We start from the raw sequence: 20536 nt of genomic DNA on the forward strand, positions 1-20536 counted from the left end.
AAATCGAATTAAGTAATACCTGTTCAGCTAAAATCTAAAGAAAAACCCCTGGTCCAGATGGAATCACTCAAGAGATCATTATAAAGGCTTATAAAGCAATTCTATATATCTTTTTTACTTTTTTTAGTAAACTTATTAATCTAGGATATCACCCGAAATGTTGGAAATAAGCCATAGGAGCTATTCTGAAGAAAGCTTCCAAATCAGATTATTCCCTTCCAAAAGCATATAGAGTAATTACACTCTTAAATTGTTTGAGTAAAATAAGCAAAAGGATTCTAACTTAATAATTAGGATATTTAACAGAAATAACCCATCTTCTTCACAAAAATCAAATAGAAGGATATCAAAGAAATTAGCAATCGATACTACACTTTTATTAATTACAGAAATCGAAAGAAATAAGCAAGCTAGTAAAAAGACCTCAATATTATTTATAGATATAAAAAGAGCATTCGATTATATTTCGAGAAATCGACTATTAGATATTTATAAAAAACTAAAACTGCCTATAAATCTGATAGTCTGGATAACCTCATTTCTTCAATAAAAACAATTGAAATTATTTTTTAATAATCAAATCGAATCTTTCAAATCAATTTCGATTAGAATATCACAAGGCAGCCCGATTTCTCCAATTTTCTTCCTTATATATATCAGGGAGCTCTTTTTATCTAATTCGATTAAGTTTTTTTTTCTATATAAATGATATTGCTTTAATTATATATTTATTTATATAAAAAAGAGTATCAAAATCCTAGAGAGAATTATAAAACAAATCTATGAATTCAGTTTTAGAAATACAATTCAATTCGATTTGGCAAAAATAAAGCTAATACACTTTTCATTATTCAAATTAACAAAAAAATATCCAATTATACTACCCAATTCGGAAATAATTGTATCCCAATCTCTTATTAGATAACTAGAAATATGATTCGACCCGAACCTTAAATTCAATTAATATATTAATATTCGAATTATATAAGCGAAAGATGCCTTCCATTGAATAACTTGATTAGCTAATATCGAAAAGGGCTTTAATTCTAAAGCTCTTAGATAATTATATATAGTATATATAATTAATATAGTTAATTACAGATTAATGATTTAATGAAGAGATCAAACTCATTTTAAGAATATAATATAATTGCTTTAAAATCTAGCTCTTCGAAAGATATTAGGAGTCTTTAAAATAATCCCAATCCTTTTAATAGAAATAGAAGCAAGCCTAAAGCCTCCAAAAATTCGATTAAATTCAAATATAGGTAATACATATTTCGTCTAATTAAACTCTTATCAAACCATCCAATCAATATCGAAAAAGAAATATCAGTTCAATATCAAACCGATTTGGAAGTAATCCCTACTCCTTAAAGAAAACGATATAAATCAATCCAACTTAATAAAATTAGAGGATCAATAAATCAGGATCTTAATTCTATTTTATTTGAAAAGATTATTCACTTTAACTTCCCCCTATGGAAAAAGGAAACTCCCTTCAGAGTTAATATTAGCAATTCATCAAAAGAAAATACTGCTATTCTTTACAATATTGTTTTCAATTACAGAGATAAGGATACTACCTACATTTATATTAACATTTTTTCTACTGAAAAAGGAATAGGTATAGGTATAGGTATAATCGTAATATAATCAAATAATCGAATTTTATATTAATAATAATTGAATATTGGTAGCAATCAACTAGTGTATAATAGAGAGCTTTACAGGGTTACTAGAGCTATTGAATATGCTAGCATAATTGCCTGTATTGGTAACAAATTCAAGATATATTCGGACAACTAAGCTGATCTATATTGTTTAAAAACACTATTAGATCACTCTGAACAGGCCTATCAGATTCGAGTAATCAAAGTAGCGGAAATCATTAAAGCAAAAGAAGCTAAAGTATCTCTAAATTAGATTTCAGAACATACTTTAGTAAAAGAAAATGAGCTAGTAGATAAACTAGCAAAGGAAGCAACCACAATATATTCTATCTTAAACAAAACAAGTTTTGAACTTCTAAATATAATAATCAAAAAATACAATTCAGATCAATAGCTTTCTATTCTCAATCAATACAAACTCAAATCAAATCAATCCCCTTTGACCTATTCAAAGCTATTTTTATAAAAGATAAAATCGAAAATCAAACTACCAAACGAAACCAAGCAAAACACTACTAGCACATATTTTCAATTCAAATTAGGTCATGGATATATCAAATCTTATTTATATCGATTCAAACTTTTTGATAAACAAATATATATATAATAATATTGAAGCTCCATAATACCTCCTTATTAGTTATCCCATATACAAAATAAAGAGAAAAGAAATATTCAAGAATATATTACTATTTAAGATTATTATACAATTCCTACTCTATACAAAAATAGATATTAAATTAGCTATTAAATTTATCAATATCACCAAAATCGCCACAAGAGCATAGCACCTAACCAAAGCTCTTATACAAAACAAAATAGAGAAAGAAATAATAATAGAAAAGAAAAAAGAAGAAGAAAATAAAGAAGAAATAATTAAGGAAATAAAAAAGAGCTTTGATTTCCTTACAATTTCTTGATTTTCACAATTTTCTTATTATATACAATGTATATAATAAGCAGACACTATTCCCCAATATTGTTTTCACTTCCCTAAATCGTATATATCCATTTTTGTAGAATAAAAAGTTATCCGCTAGAGCCTCTAGAGGCCTAGCCGTCCTATATAGTCTTAGACTGAAGGTGGACGTAAATGAAATCAATCAATCAATCAACCAGCCATGGCAACACCCTTTCTAAACTTCTCATGCTTTCGTTCCAATTTTGGTTCCTTTCTTTCCCATTATCAGGCTCATTCTCAATTTCACTTTTTACAACTCTCGCTTTCATAGATTCACTGTGTTCAAGTGTTATCAAGGGTTTCTGTCAAATCAGTTTTATGCCAGATGTAGTACTCATTTAAGAAATTGCATTTTCTTCACTATCAAACCTTCAGCTCTCCCAACAAAGCATCTTCTGTTTGCAGTGCTATGAGGCATTCTATTCTTCTGTCAATTCTAGAAGCATAGTTTCATTTACAATCAAAAGTGAAAAATGCATGATTATGTTTACTTCTGAGGGACAATCATTCACTAATTACCTTATTTAGATTATTCGGAATAATTTATTTGACTTATTATCTCACTGGTCGACACCGAGTCCGATTGTAATTTCCAGCCTGCAAGATTCACTTTTACTCAAATGAAAATCTGGAGAGCTCTTGCGGTTGACGGGGTTGATCAATAGTACTAAACCCAATTAAATCGAAAATCATTCTCTTCGTCTTCAATTCCTTTCGCTCGAGGTCTACATGATTAATATATCATCAGAGCAAAATTTTTTGATTTCTTCCTTACACTCTATAAGTTATAGTATGGATTTTTGAATAAATTTTAAAACACAAATCATGAATATAAAATCTGTCAGTGTAAATGATGAGTTTTGGTTTGAAAAGACGTTTGAGTTGATAGGCATTTTTTAACAACCTAGGCGGAACTAACTAGGCTTCGAGTAGCTGTAAAGTAGAATTTCATGAAGAATTGAGAAGAACCCTAAAGATCGTCGACCTCAAACACTATACGCTAAGAGTGGCATCTGACATCATGCTACCTGAGAGGCCTCGCTTCCTGATGCGTCTCGGGTGATAGCAGGCCTGATCGAGTAGAGTACAGGTGAAATAGCACCTACGATGTAGGTTCTAAATGTCAATGTGGCATTCTGTCTAGAGAGCTAATCTATGGATGTGTAGGATTAAGCAATCTTGGCTTAGCGCTCTCGCTTAGCCCACTGAACCAATGACTCAAGGTCATTTACTCACCTACGACACGATGGTTTTCTCGCTACCACTAGAGCATTTTTGTTCAAAGTGAACCTGGATATCAGATTTGGTCAAATTTCACTTTCAATTATCACTTTCAATCAACTCATCTTTCAATCATGAGATACCCCTCATTAGTGAATGCATCTACGAATTTTTCATGAGAAGTGAATTTGATTGTCACTTTCAATCATCACTTCGGTTAACCCAATTTTCCTGCTCATAAAAAGGCTTCCCTTCTTGATTTCTTTTCACAAAATTTCTTCTCCTCTACACAAACAACCATCGATCTATCAGTTCAACTGATCGTGGTTTACATATACAACTCATACATCTTTCATCAATTCGAGATTGAAAGAGAAGCTCTTGATCACCTAAACCTTTCTCCAATTCGATTCAAGATTTTTCTACAATCAGGACCTCTCCCTTTCCTCGCAATTTTACCTCAGTAGTAAAATCAAACCTCGAAGAAGGCTCCTCGATAGCCTCCACTTTCTTTCAGTTGCCAAGCAAGAGAAAGATACATCCAGTAAGTGTCTCTTGAATTTCTCTTAACCAACACACTTCAAGTGGCGCTATGCGTTAGTGAGGACGTTGGAGTCTCGAATTTTCTACCTTACCCTCATTGCTTGTTCATTGCATACTAATGTTGGAAACGTGATAGACAACATGGCTTCAGAAAGTCCGTTATTGCTCGGCCTTAATCGAGACCGGTGGACTCTCAACCTTTTAAGAGGCACTATTCAGGAGTTAGTCAGAGAGAATTAACGTATCGAGCTACATCAGCCAGGGGAAACGAGACCCGTCCTTATGCGTCGGCTAGACGACCTGCTGCACAGACTTTCACCAGAGACTGTCAATATGCTCACCGAAAGACATAGGCAAAGAAAACTGGCGTCAGGAAGATATCGTCAGATATAGACGTGCTGCACGACCTATTGCTAGAAGAGTAGTACGTCGTCGTCGTACTGCAGTTAGGGCCAACGGAGTTCAACCGCGAATCAGATTGAACCTTAGAAATTCGGAGCTATCTATAGACGCACAAGCAGCGCGCACTTCACAAATATTACGGGCTGTTAGCGGACTGACCGATGAATTGAGGAGACGCATTTTAGAGCTGGAAGCGGCGAATAATGGATTGACGACTCAGGTCTCAGATCTTACGGAGGCGGAGTTGAGACGAGGAATAGAGGCCGATGAATTGAGGGGACGCAATTTACAGTTGGAGATGGCGAATACTGGATTGACGACCAATTTATACGAGCTCGAGCGCGCTGCAACTGCTCAAGAAATAGAGAAGCTGATTTTGAAAGATCGCGCTGAAAATTTGGAGGAGACACTGGCCACCAGAAACAGACGCGTTTCCATGCTAGAGGCTGCTATAATTCATATGTAGGAAGAGAACAGGCGGTTTGATGAGGGGACTGTCGATATTTCGGAATCTGCGGTGAGGGAATTGGTTGAAATCCATGGGGAGAAGAACGATAGATGGGCATCGGCTCGAGATATATTGCGTGGGCTTGATAATAGTGATCACAGAAAAGTGCAATTGCTAGATGATATAGTCCGAGGATGGGATAGGGATATTGCTAGGAGAAATGAACGGAGACAGAGGGGAAGCCAGTAGTGGATGGGTCATGGAGAGCGACTCGGTTCAGTTTATGAAGCTTTGGCAAGTTTCTTTCGGCATTCATAGAATTTTTCATTTTTGCATGGCTGGTCATTATGGTTGTTTATTAGGAACAAAAGCAATGACTAGCTGGATATATCACGTGGTTCGGTTCGATGGGTGGAATTTCTGCATTCTGTCCCCTCAAGGACTGCAAAGGTTACGACAATATTATACACAGGAAGGAGAGTTTTTATCATACGATGGATTAATCGTATCGATGATTCATCCCTGGGGAGCCTATATCAACGAGTTAGCTCATCTATTAGTTTAGCTTGCAAGTTTAATAAAAGTGCTTTTATCGTTAACCGAAGTTTCGAGATCCATCACAAATTTTGCAAGTCCGAGTTGAAAATTCGGGTTTACCCCTCGCTTACTCATTTTGAGCGGAAGAAATAGTATTATTGCGTCAACTACGATATATCAGAATGTATACATAACCAGACTATCTGGCTCATCGATAATAGAAGCCTGGCAAGTCATCCCAGAGTGTCCGTAGATCTTCTACACTTATCAAAAAATAAAGTACAAACAGCCTACCTGGGCGTTCAACCACAGCACAGATCCTAAGTTTGTTTCACGCTCGGGTAGTACAACTAATATCAAGCTTGGCGAGATTGTAGATTCATGCGACTGGGTACTTAATGGAAGTAATTATTCATTCTAAGCATTTCAAGGAAACTCGGAGTTCTACACCGATGAATTATGAGACTTTGTTTGTTTGAAAACGCAAAGATTTGAGTTATCCACCATTGGATGTACTTGTAGAATCTTCTGGAAGCTCCAATTGGTCTCCGGTCCACCCCATCTTCGCATAATCCAGCTTCCTCGACTGTCGAGCTTGAATACCCTATTTATGATTGGTCATTTAGTAATTATTGAGGATGCAGATATTGTGGTTAACGAACCTTTTCCACGGTATCTTCTACAATACATCTGAAAATCTTGACATCCCTGTTCTGACCAATTCTTTGAACCCGGGCGATCGCTTGAGCTTCAACCATTGGATTCCATTGTGGCTCCAGTATGTATACATAATTGGCGACTGTAATATTGAGACTATGGATGTTAGTCAGCTGAATTTACTCGGGAGCCCAGAGAAACATACCCCTCTGCCCCTGTCCCAGTTGTCATTATGAGTATCCGTATATTTTCATCTGTGGTGTATTTTTGTAAGATTTCATATCTTTGTGCACGGGTACAACTCCCGCCTATCCGTTCAAAGGGCAGCCCGTAGAGCTTCAGATGATACCCAACAAGGTCTAGCGATGTAGTCCAACAGGAAAATATGACACTGATGTTCTGTTAGTTCTGTATTTATACTGGGCTAGATTCATATTTCATACCTCTTGCCTCCTGTCTGATTTCGGTTTACATCCTTCATCAGTTCCTTCATTTTGGATGCTATTCCAGTGCTCTCGAATCTGCTTGATGTTGTCAATGAATGAGCCTTGCGTTTGCTTCCGTCCTCATCGGCAAAGCAGACATTGTTGATAAATATCTGGCTACATATCGAACAACGTGAGTTAATATCATCTTTATCTATAATGAGGGAGTTTCTGTATATAGAAACACAATCAAAGCATAAAAGATGTCCACAAGTAGTGAAGCGGCCACGATGGATGACACTACTGCCGAGGCCTTCGATCTCTATATTGCAATTCTGGCATTTAGACTCCTTTTTCTCTTGCAATAGTCCAAGGGCTTGCTCAGGATCAAACTGCGTATCAGTTTGAGAAATAGAAGAACATCTCTTGAGAAATGTGCCATGATTACAAAGCCGCCGCAGTTGTAGTTGCAGCTGGAAGATTCCAAAGTAGCCTTTTTTGTTTCTGCCTTGACTATCTTGTTGTTTCGCGGCCTGTATTTCCTCTCGTCGTGTCGAATCATACAGCGACTTTTCTTCGAAAGAGAAATGGACCTGCCGATATATCTCTACTACACTTGGTAGGTTTAGTAACTTTTTGGTGCGTCGTAAGCATATTGAGTCCAGCAATGTTCGAAGATTGGCAGCCCCTTCATCCTTTTCTTTCAGAAGTGGATTTATAATGTGCTTCCGGAACACTGGAAGTTCATCTAGGGGTGAGGAACGTATGAAAGAAACCAACGCCGCGAGGTCATCCAAACTATTTTGAATAGGGGTACCTGTTAGACACCATCTTATGTTTGCAGAAAGTTGACTCATTGCTCGAAATAGCTTCGTCTTGATGTTGCAAATTCTGTGGGCTAAGAGATGGTAAGTGAGCAAGAAATCTACTGCAGCCTGCCGGACATTGATCAACTACCTTCGTCAAGAACAAGACGGAACCATTCAATACCATAGACTGGACTTTCTGGATCTAATGATTCCGCAGAGATTGTATCATATGTACTCAGTACGATGTCCGCTTCGATTAGGGGCTGACGGCTTGTCTCGCGCCCACGACCATGGTATATGTTAATGTTCACATATCCCCAACAGTGTCTATTGATTTAGCTTCAGTCTGGATGATTGAGCTCAGGTGATATCTTACTTGGCGATTTCCTCTCTCCATCCATCGATGAGTACTATATCTATCAACTGGGAACAATTTGTGAAAGCAAAAGGTAGACATACAAGATGTTTGCACAATAACGAGTGTCGATTTTGAACGAACCTTGTATTTGAAGTTCTTGTCGTGCTCAAAGCCTCGAGGGAAATTACTAAAGAAGTCCTCGGCTTCTTTAGATGTCTGCATAATACTGGCAAGTACTGTTAGTGTCTTTCCGAGGCCCATGTCATCTGCCAAAATTCCCCCACCACATTCGATCGGACTATCGCCACGTTTATGACCTGATATCCTGTGCTGATAACTCCAATATAGTTAGAATAGGAGAGGCCACCGTCTTATAACAACTTGAATAGAATGGGCTTACCAAATCTGGTTTTCGTATCTTTGCGGAGTCCACAAAGAATATTCATCGGGAATTGGACCAAATTCCCTCTGCGCTATGAAGTCTAGTGCTTCTGCCTGGTGTCTACTCATTTGAAATCAATGATTACTAAAGGCGGTCTCAAATAAAGGGCAAATAACGTACTGCAGAAGGGATGTTATTATCTTGATGTTTGCCTCGATCCTTTTCAGGTTCTGACCCCTTGTCAATGAATTCAAAATCTTTGTGACCTTCTTGTGAAGTTTGGGTTGAAGTCGATTATCCTCCCTAGCATCCATGTCGATGCCCAGAGAATATTCGTTTGACGAGTTGATAGTATGTGGTTGTTCACTTTCCATAATCATGCTTCTAGGTGCCTTATCGAAACTCAAGAAATGGGGGTTTTGATATTCGGTATATTTCTCGAATTGTGTCGTCTCAGGATGTTGCAAGTAAAGTTTTGCGGTCGACAACAGTGTGCCAACAGCATCACAGACATTCTTAGGACCAGCTACTATGACATCAACATAAAGATACATCTTTCTATCGGCTTCTAATTCATGACTGGGTTTAGCTGTTGAAGGAAGTGTCTCAAAACGACAACCTAGATTCTTCATCTGGCAAAGTACTCGGCCGGTCTTCTCATTCAGAATTGCAGAATCCGTCTGAAAATCTGATTTATCGGGAGCTGAGGTCGTCAGACAAACAACTTCACTCTCAGGCTGAAAGCGAAGCTTGAGCGACGGCGTATCTTTTGAGTTAGTGCCGATGTCATTACTCCCTAAAACCTCCTGTGTCGTGGAATCGAGGAGTTTTGTTTGTATGTTATGAACCTGATATTTCTCAATAAGACTCCCTATTTTATTTCTTTCTTGTGGAGTACTTACAAGCCCAAAGCATGCTAGATTGATATATCCAGAATCATTCCGTGTTCCTATAAATGAATTGGGTAGTGACATAGGGTGCAAGTCAAAATCTGGATCAGCAGCAAATGATCCGCCATGATGATCAGAGTTCTCGTCGCTTTGAGTCCCTGAGTGGGACACAGAATCTCTTCTTGTCTTTTTGTAAGAATAAAAAGCCCAAGTTCTACATTTTTTGTGTTAGCCACCAAGTTGTAGGTTAAATATACGAACTTTATGTCCCTTTTTAACTTACGGTCCATCCAGATCAAATGAGGGTTCGAGGATATCAGGTAGGCCCCTTTTGTTCTCCTGATGTGAATGTGCCACTACATTGGAAGAAGACATTGTTGTGATTTAGCAATGGGAAGGCGCTGTGCATTGTTGTGATTTGGATGCACAGAATCACTTGACTACCTGGTATGTAATTACGAATTGCAAAATACAAACACTGTTCAGCGGATTTCAAACAATTGAAAAATTAGGAGCATGTGGGTTTGTAGTACAATGCCAATGAATGCTGCGCCCCGACGAGGCAACGAGGCTCTGTTCAGATCACATGGCTTGGAGAACTGCATGTGCAGGAGGTTAGGCTGATTCTTTTAGGAGATAAGCAAGTAACTTAGTATTCGCAGTCATTGATTTGTTTTTGTGAAGGGTAAGGTGCAGTACGGGGCAGTGCGCGTTGAGTTGAGACCGAGTTGTTAACGTTCTGGATTCGCGAGACTGGCGATACGTGGACTGCAGGTGCAGGTGAGGTGCAGAATACGTCAGCCACATTCATCAACCAAATGTGGCTAAATCATGGACCTTCTTTCTCGGACTTCCAAGGTTATTATTACACGACATTTTTCCCATCCAGAACAACAATCTGGACTGCATTTTGACAAGAAGTGGAATTTGGATTCCTTCAATCTATTTATTCAAGTCGTATGGAACGTTGGATAGTTTCCCACATATTGATAGCTTCTCCGGCATTCCAGTCATGGCCGACTCATTTCAAATTGCGTTGGCAAGCTTCAAAAAACGGTTGACTCAAGAGGAGCAGTTGCGATTTCAAACCACAACTCTGGACGAAGTGAAGACCGCTATACTGAAGATACAAGATGAACAAAGCCGTCGTAAAAGCATGATGAATCTCTCTCGTGTCAAAGCCTTTATCGAAGCATTTGAACAATATTCAAATGTTGTCGAAGTTTTCCTCAACACATCTTCAGTGTTGTGTTTCATTTGGGGCCCCATGAAATTTTGTCTTCAGGTTGCAAGCTCATGGGCCGAGTCTTTCGACACACTATTAGACGCATATCAGCAACTTGCGGAAAACATACCTCTTCTCGAGCAATATGGTGACCTATTCAAAGGCAATTCGTATATGGTTAACGTACTTGCATTGTTCTATGAAGACATGCTCGACTTTCACCGAGCGGCTCTTAGGGTTTTCAGCAAATCAAGTAAGTGTATTCTTCAACCAATCATCTAACAATTGTTTGAAATTTCCGAGCGAAGCGTTACTTGATTTTAAGTGTTTGAGATTATCTGAATCCTCAAAATACTAAAAAGGATTTCTTGTTTGTAAATCTCCGAATGTGCTGTTGCACCGTACCCGACCTTTTAGGTTTTGTTCGCTTACGTCTCAGCGTGGAAACAAATATTTAGGGCGACTTGGAAAGACTTCAACAGTAAATTTCGGCATATACTAGACGGGCTGGCCCGACATAAAGCTCTAGTAGAAAGTCAAGCGACGATTCTTCAATTCGAAAAGCAGCAAAAAGATTACACTAAAGCCGAAACTTCGATTTCAATGATCCAAGAATCAATTCTTCGTATTCAAGAATACCAGAGGGAGCATCTTAATCACAAAAAGCAGTTCGAGGCTATCGAGAAGGAAGATACCAAGCGTCAACGACTGGCTTTACTAGATTGGCTCGCTTCCACCGATCCTATACCTGACCATGAGTTCGCGGTCTCTATGCGAGCCGATTATCCCTCCTCCGGCAATTGGATTTTGCAAGAGAATAAGATAAAAGCGTGGCTTGATCCTCAACAATTAACCGTCCCACTTCTCTGGATTAATGGTATCCCCGGAGCAGGTAGGCATTACAGAGTCGCATAATACTAGCTTCATGGGCTAATTGAACTAGGAAAAACCATATTGACATCCGTGATCATTGGAGAATGCATGAAGAACAGCTCATCGTCAACAATATTCTTTTATTGTAAATATGACGATAAACAGAGAGACACTTTCCTAGCAGTGGCTCGGGCTATACTCTCTCAACTGCTGAAGCAAAACGAAGCTCTTCTACCTTACCTCTATAGCGAGTGTATCAACAGTCATTCTGTTTCACTTGTCTCGCATGAGATGTGTACGAAGCTACTCGAGGTGTGCTTTGAAACTGTATCTAAATCCGAAAGGACGCATTTGATAATTGATGGGCTCGATGAATGCGAGCCGGTGCAAAGGAGACTCTTGCTCTCTACTCTGGTCTCTATTGTGCAAAAGACTTTGTACCCAGGAATGCTTCGCTTACTGATTGTCAGTCAAAACGAGCCTGATATAAAGAGACAGCTTCGGCAATGCTCAGATTTACGGTTGTCAAGCTCCTGCAACAGATCTGATATTGAAGTCTATTCTCGAGTGTGGGCAGAGAAAATACAGCAGAAGTTTGTTGTATCAGATGATACAAAGACACACATCATAAAGAGTGTGTCTGAAGGTGCAGATGGTAAGCGCTCTCCAGTACCTCACTGTCTTGATCTAACCGGTCTCAGGGATGTTCTTATATGCAAAGCTAATCCTCACTAATCTTTATGAACAAACATCCCGTGAAAAATTGTACGAGGAACTTCGGCCGGGAACATTTCCAGTTGGCTTTGAACAAGCGTGAGCGAAAGAACCTTGGAAGAAGACCGAAATTGTTTATCATTGCTGACAATTCAGATACTCGAGGATTGTGTGTCGAGTGTATCAGAACCCCAACGAGTCGGAGCGAGCTACCGCAGAAAGATTATTGGGCTGGATTTCATGTGCTAAGCGGCCCATGCGATGGCATGAAATACAGGCTGCAGTATCAATTAACATGGATGATGAGGATGTGAAATTTGAGGGTGCGTCAATTGATCAAACCCCAGGCCCCTGTATGGAATCCATGATGGGATTATTTGTCTTGATTCACGACTAAGCTGACCTTTTTAGACCGCCAGCTACGAGCTCATATTTAGGATCTCTGTGGGTCTCTCGTGGAAGTCCTTCTAGGGGACCGAGTGCAACTCGTGCGTAGCACCGCGAAATCGTACGTTAAACATATATGAAACCATATGCTGGCTGGATATTTCCAAATAACTGATGAACACGAAAAACAGTTACTTGATTGATAAGAGCCATGTAAGAATAAATTTAGAAGAGCAGAAATTGGCAGTAATGTGCCTACGCTACCTACTTTTCCAATGCTTTGACCCGACTACACCTGACAATCAAATCCACCACTATGTCAACGAAGGTTATTATGCATTCCAAGAATATGCAATTGTGTATTGGGTTGATCATCTAGAGTCTCTGATTGAGCAATTATCACCATCGGACCTTGAAAACTCAGAACAATGCGACCTTGGGTCCGCCATTGCGGAATTTTACGAGATTTTTGGAGTGCAAAACACAAAAAGGTTGGATGTCCCCTCCTTCTTAGAAGATCGATGCACTCATCTTGTTGGGTCCGACCAACTAGACTCACTAATTTTTCTGCTGAGCCATACTAGAAAAGTTCGGGCCGCTCAAGATGAACTTACAGAGCCAAAGGAGTTGAAGATCATCCTCGAGAAAGTACGATCCTATTTAACCAAACTGTCCAAATCAAAAAACTTAACGATTGAGGAAAAGCAAAAGCTCAATACTTATTACGGTTCAAAATGGATAAAATGTCCTCGCCATGCATGTTTCTACTTCCATGAGGGGTTTCCTGATGAATATAGTCGTGATAAGCATCTTCAACGACACGAGAAGCCCTTCTTATGCACCGATCTAAGTTGCCTGAGAAAACATTGGGGATACAGTACCGAGAAGGAACTCAAAAGACACATGTTATTAGAGCATCCCGATCCAGCAGCTTTCGGAGGTAAATTTCCAAAGGTCAAGAAAGAACCAGTGAAGCATCAATGTAATATATGCGGAAGCTCATATACAAGGTCATCAGGTCTAAAGATACACCAACGAAAACATGATGGAACAAAACCATTCAAGTGCGAATTTCCTGGCTGTCGAGCGAAATTTTTGAGGAGATGGGATCGTGATAGACATGCGAGGGCTACTCATTCAGGAATGGGAAATGCTAGTGGATCGCAATCAACACAATCTACACCAGTTCAAAGTCTGCCATAGTCGAAGTGTTGCCCGACAACGAATTTGAACGAAGGGCCTGGATAACTTTCCTTTTTGGAAAGCCAAAGCTGATCGGTAGAACAGCATCAACAATCTCTATTCAAATAGGGTGGATAGTTGAAATCACGATTCCTAGTACCATCATTCCACCCCTGATCTGCATTCGAGTGCAGACTTTGAGTTACGCAGCCCTTCTTATCTTTGCAATCTAAGACTTGACGCAATTCGTTCGGTACATAGCCATAATTGTAGTGTTGTCTTCACATCTGAGCCTTACTTATTTGAATGGTATATTTTCTCAGTGTCAATCCCATGATAAACATGTCATTCGTCATGAGGCTACCCTTAGTAATGATAAAAAGATAGAAACGACATTGCGATTACAATGCAACGAATTTATCAGATCGTGAAAAGGAAATGATGCAAGACGTTTTCCGTGCTTTTATCCGCTTTGCTAATGTCATATAACCATGTACATAGTGCTTTTCGGGGGTTCCTCATAATCGTGATTAAACAGAGTGGCTATCAATGATTCTCAAATATTAAGCCACATGATTTTCCCTTAGTAACATCTTTTAGTACCTAGGTAGCCAGCTATATTATTTAATTTCAAAAAGTCTACCATCGGAGGAGCGTAGGTAGTATGACGCGACGTTATAGGCTCAAAAGTTTTTACACGTGATAAGCTCACGTGCATGTCATTTCACCTTTTGAGGTGCTGAGGCTCATCTACCGTATAAACTCAGTAGACTCGGAATATTATAACTTAATAATACCTAGAAATAGATATAAAGCTTTGTTAAATATAATTCTAAAAAATCAATACTGAGTGATTCACGTGCCTATTTCACGTGAAATATTATATAATCAATAAGAAAGTGGAAAAATGATCGGATTTCAAGATATATATACCTAGGTTGGCACGGATGTCTGATGTCCGTCAGACGAAATGTATTGGGGATCAAGCGACAACTACTCAACAAAGAGCCTGTTTTTTCTTGCACCGCTCGTTCACCTGGAGACACTTCCTTCTTTGGACTGTGCTCTCCACTTTTTGTGCCCCCAACAGGCCATGGATACATTTTGGTGTGTTACTGACAAAGAGTACTGTGTCACGTGCTGTTTAAATTCTTCGAAAATCTCAATTTTTTTTAATAACGCGAATTTCCAAAGTGTTCAACTAGACAGGAAGCCTTTTCACAAGTTCAGGTAGTCACCATTTGAAATGAGCATCATAGATCATAGATCACGAGACCGATAGCCCAGTCACAGAGCTGATTCGCTGATTGGATGTGAATATGGGAAAGACAGGACACTGCATTCGCTTACTTGTCTAATGCCTGGAATAGCCAGTCAATATTCATGTGAATAAGCAGCACATTTCATAAGCAGCTCTATCGAAGTTGCGACGATTAGACGAAAAATGATCTGTTGGAAATTTAGTTGGAACTTTCTTCAAGCAACGAATGATTCGATTGTTGTTTTTGTGTTTGAGTGTGTTACAACCTCTCCCAACAAAGGATAGATTACAAAACGAAAATAGAGTAACTCTTTCCATAAGCCCTTTCCAGGCATCCATACCCAACCAAAGATCTAACTCTATGTCTCCCCAACAAGACAACATTCAACAGTTGTCGGCGAATACCGGTGTGTTTCACTCCGAGCGCCTCCTCGATTTCTCTGAAGAAAGTATCAATATTGGCGTTCAAAAATCACAGAAACAACTTGCATGCGCAAAATGTCATACTCAAAAGCTACGATGTGTTCGAAAGCCACCTGGTGAACATGCCTGTGATCGTTGCCTGGCTACCAACGTCGAGTGCGTTTCCAGACAGCTACAGCGCACGGGCAGACCAGCAGACTACAGTCGTCGCAATAACCATAATGCCAGCGCCAGCATAAATGGTGCTCGGTACAAAAACAAATCCCGATATGGCGGTAAAAGCCGTAGAATTGGTAGCACGACAAGTTCCGGGAGTGGATTGAGGCATTTGTCCACGGCAGATAGTGATTGCGGGGTTATAGCGTGGTCTCCGTCGGCTGACGGTGACTCCACATCTAGCTGTAGGGGTGCCGGCGCTGGTATTGAATTTGCTGACCTATCTCCGAATAAGATTGACGTTGCCATGTGCCAGCCTGTGGACGTATCTGTGGAGAAAAACGAAAACGTGGGTAACAGTAGCAGCACTATTGTGGCACAAATCACTCCAACCTCATACACGGGTTCGGATCTTGATATTTGGTCGTCGTGGGCAGTTCCAAATCAACTAAATTCTTATTCGGATTCTCCCTTTGCTGGACTAGAAAATTCGAACTCTTTGTTCCCACAGTATAACGATTTGCCGGAAAGCTTATTTGCTCATGGTGTTGATGCGAATACCATCGGAGCAAGCACAGAGCCAGATAGCATCACAGATTTACAGCCACAACTTGACGATACGCCCTTTGATCCAGTCGAGCAACTCACCAAGCTACACCTCGAATTATATCGCTGTCTCATCTCTGTCAAAGCCGTGGAAACAGCCAAGAAAGATAAAATGCTCAATCCATCCAAACAAGATGGCAGCAATCGACACCAGTTGGTTACAACAGCAATTGTTCCAAACCACAGAACGATTCATCGATGCCTTAACAAGCTAGTTGGGCAATAACCTACCTCCAAGCAATGCTAAAACCGTATCAGCTGGCTTTATCAGCAGCTCGGACACCCAGGAGTTAACGACCACCGACGAAGCCGACACAGCCACAGGTCTCATGATCGTAAGCTGCTACAGTCAGTACAATCTGCTCACCAATTCCTTTGTTCTTAATACATAATCCTGTTCCTCCTCCTCGGATTGCACTCCCTTTTCCCTTTCGAGGATTTATTCTCCTTTTGTTTTCTAACACAGCTTATCTTTTGTTTTCTAACACAGCTTTATCTCCTCACTTTCTTTCAAGTTTGCCACAACAGGAAGTACTGACTCCCGGGTTTTTCAGTGCGTCTCCTTCAAATTTTCGACGTCGTGATCTTCATCATTGAAACCCACCGCGATTTCCAATGTCTAGGAAGTTATGTCGAGATACGCTTTGGGTCTTTCGCAGCTAAAACCGATCGCATGCTCTCGGCCCGCTTGCTCGGTCAATATGTACTGCATCTTCTGTGTAGAATTTCTGAGGCTGTTGGCAAAGCTATCGCCTCGCGCCAGCCGTATGCTCTTGCGATTTTCGATGCGCGGAGAGTGGAGGCTAAGTTAAAAGAGCGCATTGCGATTACATTCCACGATTCTTGAGGGAAAAGGTTTTGTATCGACAAGCATCTCGTTTTTGGATCGAAGAACTTTCGTCGAGGTAGATTCGAGGACTTGAGAGAGGTTGAACTAATCGTCAGATGATGTATTTTTGCGCAAAGGGTATTTTACGGGATGCTGCAAGGCCAGCAAAGACCTTATGAGTTTGGGTCCAGTAGTGAAGCGAAGAGAATTATCTATAGGAGACCATTACATGCTCTGGGAGATATGATCAGGTGACTCGATCATGTCATATCTGACAAGTCGATGCCGACTCAACAGTTTACAGAGCAGGAACGTTTGTTTGAGAAATGGAATCTCTTTGCCGTTTGCGTAGAAAATGAAAGTTGTCGGGGCTACTCGATTCCTCAATCCAATCTAGCGGTGCAATCAGTATGCAGAGCTCCTGCTCGACATCGTCATTATCCCGAGAGTTGTCCCAGTCTTGGTAGATGCAGAAAGGTCTCTAGACGATTGCACGTGAGCATAGAGACAACTTCTCACACCAAGGAACCATTGAGGTTTCGGGCAGGGATTATTGGAAAGTTGCACACGAAGGGCTGAAAATATTGGGAAGAGCATAACATTTTGTTCAGAATTTATTTGTTTATTTCTAATATGTTCATTTCTTTTTGGGTATTCTCAAGCCCTCAGATCCCGATGGCTAATGCCGGAAAGATAAACTTCAATCTGCGTCTCTCAATTGTCATTTCCCTTGCGTTTTTTCTTGATGAGAAGAATTCATAATGAACTTCACTTCCGTGCCATCACAAACAGAATATACTTTATTTGTCGTTCCAGCAAGTGGGGGCTGTTCTTCGTCATTTGTTGAAACAATAACCATGGTAATTAATGATCAAGCAAGGAGGACTTCAAAGTCTAAACGCCATTTTGCCCCCAAGCTCCTTGTGAAAGCCATTAAGCTTACAATATTTTTTATCGACGCAATTCAAATGACAAATCGGGTTTGGGTTCAGACATCGCATAGATAAGTCGGTAGTGTATTTTACTATTCTATTTGTTTCGGTAAATCAGATTGAGTTGCGAGGAGGATTAACAATTTGGACACTTCCATTTTGGTAAAGTATCCGAGTCCGAACGCGGGCTGCAGCGTCCTTTCTTTCCTGAGCCTTTCAGATGGGTTATCTCCTCTCAATCTATTCTTGCGTGTAACTTCTTCTTAAGAGGCAATATTTGGTCGATTCGAGATATATCTCAAACCCTGAATTTAGTATTGATATAAATCCCCGTGTGTTGTTAGAGCAACAAGTTCTAGATGGATTCTAATACAAACGAGCCTCTCGAGAAATCCGAGAATCTGATGGATATTAATAGTACCACAGATGTTAATAGCGATCGCACTAGGCCTCCCGCGCCTCAAGAAGATGTGCCTGACACTCCTGATATGAGTAAAGGCAAACTTACTATTATGCTGGCTACACTGTGTCTCTCGGTCTTTCTCGCAGCCATCGACGCGGTTCTTATAACTCCGGCGTTGCCTACAATTGTGAAAGATATAGGCGCGTCAGACTCAGGTTACTCCTGGATTGGATCTTCCTATCTTCTTGCCTGGCAGCTTCATCGCCAGTCTGGAGTAAAGTGAGCGACATATTCGGTCGAAAACCAATCCTACTTATCGCCAATTTCATTTTCCTTGTTGGCAGTCTGATCGCCGCATTATCGCACAGTGTAGGCATGCTCATAGCTGCACGTGCTGTGCAGGGGCTCGGTGGAGGTGGCATCATAACTCTTGTTGAGATTTCTGTAGGAGATATGTTCAGTCAAAGGTATGTTCCGTTTGCATAACCAAGTTGTAACCAAACTTTAAATTCTTCCCCAATACTGGGGGTACTTGATCAATTCTTTGCTAATATATTCATCCTCCAGACAACGAGGACTTTTCTATGGTATATATGGAGCTGTTTGGGCATTTGAAACTGCAATTGGACCTATCATTGGTGGCGCATTTACCGAATATGTATCGTGGAGATGGTGCTTTTGTTTCAATTTGTCATTTGATGGACTATCCCTTATTATTACATTTCTCTTTCTCCATATCCACAATCCGAAGACTCCTCTTGTCGCCGGTCTCAAGGCTATTGATTGGGTTGGATCGATACTCATCGTTGGCGCAACTCTCATGTTCCTGTTGGGCTTGGACTTCGGAGGCGTGACCCATCCCTTAAAGTCTGCAGTTGTCATCTGCCTCATCGTCTTCGGACTTATGACTTATGCGGTTTTCGGGATATGCGAACGCTTTGCCAAATATCCAAATATCCCTCGCCGTATCTTCGGAAACGTGTCACTCATCTACACATTTGCCGTTGTTTTCTGTCACGGCGCTTGCTTTATCGCACCTGTCTTCTTCCTTCCGCTATACTTTCAAAGTGTCCTTGGAGCTACACCAATTCTTTCCGGTGTCTGGCTACTCCCTCTCGCGGTTTCATTCAAGGCCTCTGGAATCATCATGGGCATTCTAATTCAACGCACCGGACAATATCTGTGGGTTATTCGGGGAACAATGGCACTTCTGACTCTGGCGCTTGGCATCATGATTACCTTCGGCCCTACTCGCAGCAGTGTAGGCAATAGTATTTCCCGTATTTCGTATACGGGTTAGTTTAGTGGTGCGTATCGAATTTTTTCGAAATACGTACGTATGTGTTATAGAATTCAATACCACTGAAAGTATTCAATATCATTTAGTTATTCAATACTATTAGCAATATACTGAAATACTGGAATCCAATATAAATAATACATTCCTATCCAAATTAGGCTAGAAATAAGGGATTCCCATTCAATTTGAAATCAGGAATGGAATTTTATTACCTAATTAGGATAGGAATGTATATTTTATATTGGATTCCAGTATTTCAGTATATTGCTAGTATTCTTTAGGCATATGAATATGTACGAGAGTGGTATAACCTCCTTTCTATACGTACTAGCTGCAATATCAATATGCTAATACGCGCCATAGTTTCACTGTAGTATACTATTGCCTACACTGACTCGCAGTTGGGGCAAAATCGTCGTCTTTCAAATCCTGCTTGCGTGGGGAATTGGCGCTAATATGAAAACTCTTGTGATTTGCGTGCAAGCTCTCGTCGCGCCGGAGGATATCGGGGTAGCAACCGGTACTTTGAATTTTATCCGAAATCTTGCTACCGCGAACAGTGTTGTACTTGGTCAGGTGGTCTTTCAGGGCATTCTCAAACACCACAAGGAAGAATTGCTCGCAGTTGGTATACCTGAGGATAGTGTGTCAGAGCTTCTGAATGGCGGCGCTATCGGTGGTTCTAATATTGCAAGTACTATTACCTCAGCACAGAGTTCCGTCTACAGAAGTGTAGTTGCAGATGCTCTTTCCAAAACGTGGATTTTGTATACTTGTATCTGTTTTCTTGGCTTAGTTATCTCATTTGGAATTCAAAAGAAAGAGCTCATGACTGTTCATGAGACAACTAAGACGGGGTTGGAGGCAGAGGAGGAGAAGAGACGGAAAAACTTGGGGGGTAAACCAAAAGAAGAACCTTGATTGATTTTGAGATGCAGT

The 20536-nt window shown here is 40.2% G+C and overlaps 6 protein-coding genes across 6 annotated transcripts; 5 read left to right on the forward strand and 1 right to left on the reverse strand.

The window, feature by feature from the left end:
- Positions 1–4539: 4539 nt before the first annotated feature.
- EAF02_005266 (uncharacterized protein) lies at positions 4540–5266 on the forward strand (the record flags this gene model as incomplete). Its single annotated transcript, XM_038901314.1, has 2 exons — positions 4540–4552; positions 4752–5266. 2 exons carry the CDS (start codon positions 4540–4542, stop codon positions 5264–5266), a joined length of 528 nt encoding a protein of 175 aa, XP_038758654.1.
- A 1015-nt stretch (positions 5267–6281) lies between these two features.
- On the reverse strand, positions 6282–9681 carry EAF02_005267 (uncharacterized protein; the record flags this gene model as incomplete). Its single annotated transcript, XM_038901315.1, has 11 exons — positions 6282–6389; positions 6448–6598; positions 6648–6833; positions 6886–7765; positions 7825–8003; positions 8053–8086; positions 8136–8371; positions 8435–8536; positions 8597–9264; positions 9319–9520; positions 9590–9681. The coding sequence occupies 11 exons, from the start codon at positions 9679–9681 to the stop codon at positions 6282–6284; spliced, it is 2838 nt and encodes a 945-aa protein (XP_038758655.1).
- A 637-nt stretch (positions 9682–10318) lies between these two features.
- On the forward strand, positions 10319–12555 carry EAF02_005268 (uncharacterized protein; the record flags this gene model as incomplete). Its single annotated transcript, XM_038901316.1, has 6 exons — positions 10319–10784; positions 10971–11423; positions 11475–12059; positions 12106–12217; positions 12275–12441; positions 12530–12555. 6 exons carry the CDS (start codon positions 10319–10321, stop codon positions 12553–12555), a joined length of 1809 nt encoding a protein of 602 aa, XP_038758656.1.
- Positions 12556–12754: 199 nt separating this feature from the next.
- EAF02_005269 (uncharacterized protein) lies at positions 12755–13708 on the forward strand (the record flags this gene model as incomplete). The annotated part of the gene is made up of 4 exons (XM_038901317.1): positions 12755–12996; positions 13090–13153; positions 13211–13445; positions 13524–13708. 4 exons carry the CDS (start codon positions 12755–12757, stop codon positions 13706–13708), a joined length of 726 nt encoding a protein of 241 aa, XP_038758657.1.
- A 1601-nt stretch (positions 13709–15309) lies between these two features.
- Positions 15310–18159, forward strand: EAF02_005270 (uncharacterized protein; the record flags this gene model as incomplete). The annotated part of the gene is made up of 3 exons (XM_038901318.1): positions 15310–16305; positions 16349–16481; positions 16688–18159. The coding sequence occupies 3 exons, from the start codon at positions 15310–15312 to the stop codon at positions 16978–16980; spliced, it is 1422 nt and encodes a 473-aa protein (XP_038758658.1). The 3' UTR covers positions 16981–18159.
- A 94-nt stretch (positions 18160–18253) lies between these two features.
- Positions 18254–20518, forward strand: EAF02_005271 (uncharacterized protein; the record flags this gene model as incomplete). Its single annotated transcript, XM_038901319.1, has 4 exons — positions 18254–18576; positions 18642–18764; positions 18865–19558; positions 19961–20518. 4 exons carry the CDS (start codon positions 18254–18256, stop codon positions 20516–20518), a joined length of 1698 nt encoding a protein of 565 aa, XP_038758659.1.
- Between the last annotated feature and the right edge of the window lie 18 nt (positions 20519–20536).

Source organism: Botrytis sinoallii, assembly GCF_014898435.1.
Source record: "Botrytis sinoallii strain Bc 23 chromosome Unknown BSIN_008, whole genome shotgun sequence".
Lineage (NCBI taxonomy): Eukaryota > Fungi > Ascomycota > Leotiomycetes > Helotiales > Sclerotiniaceae > Botrytis > Botrytis sinoallii.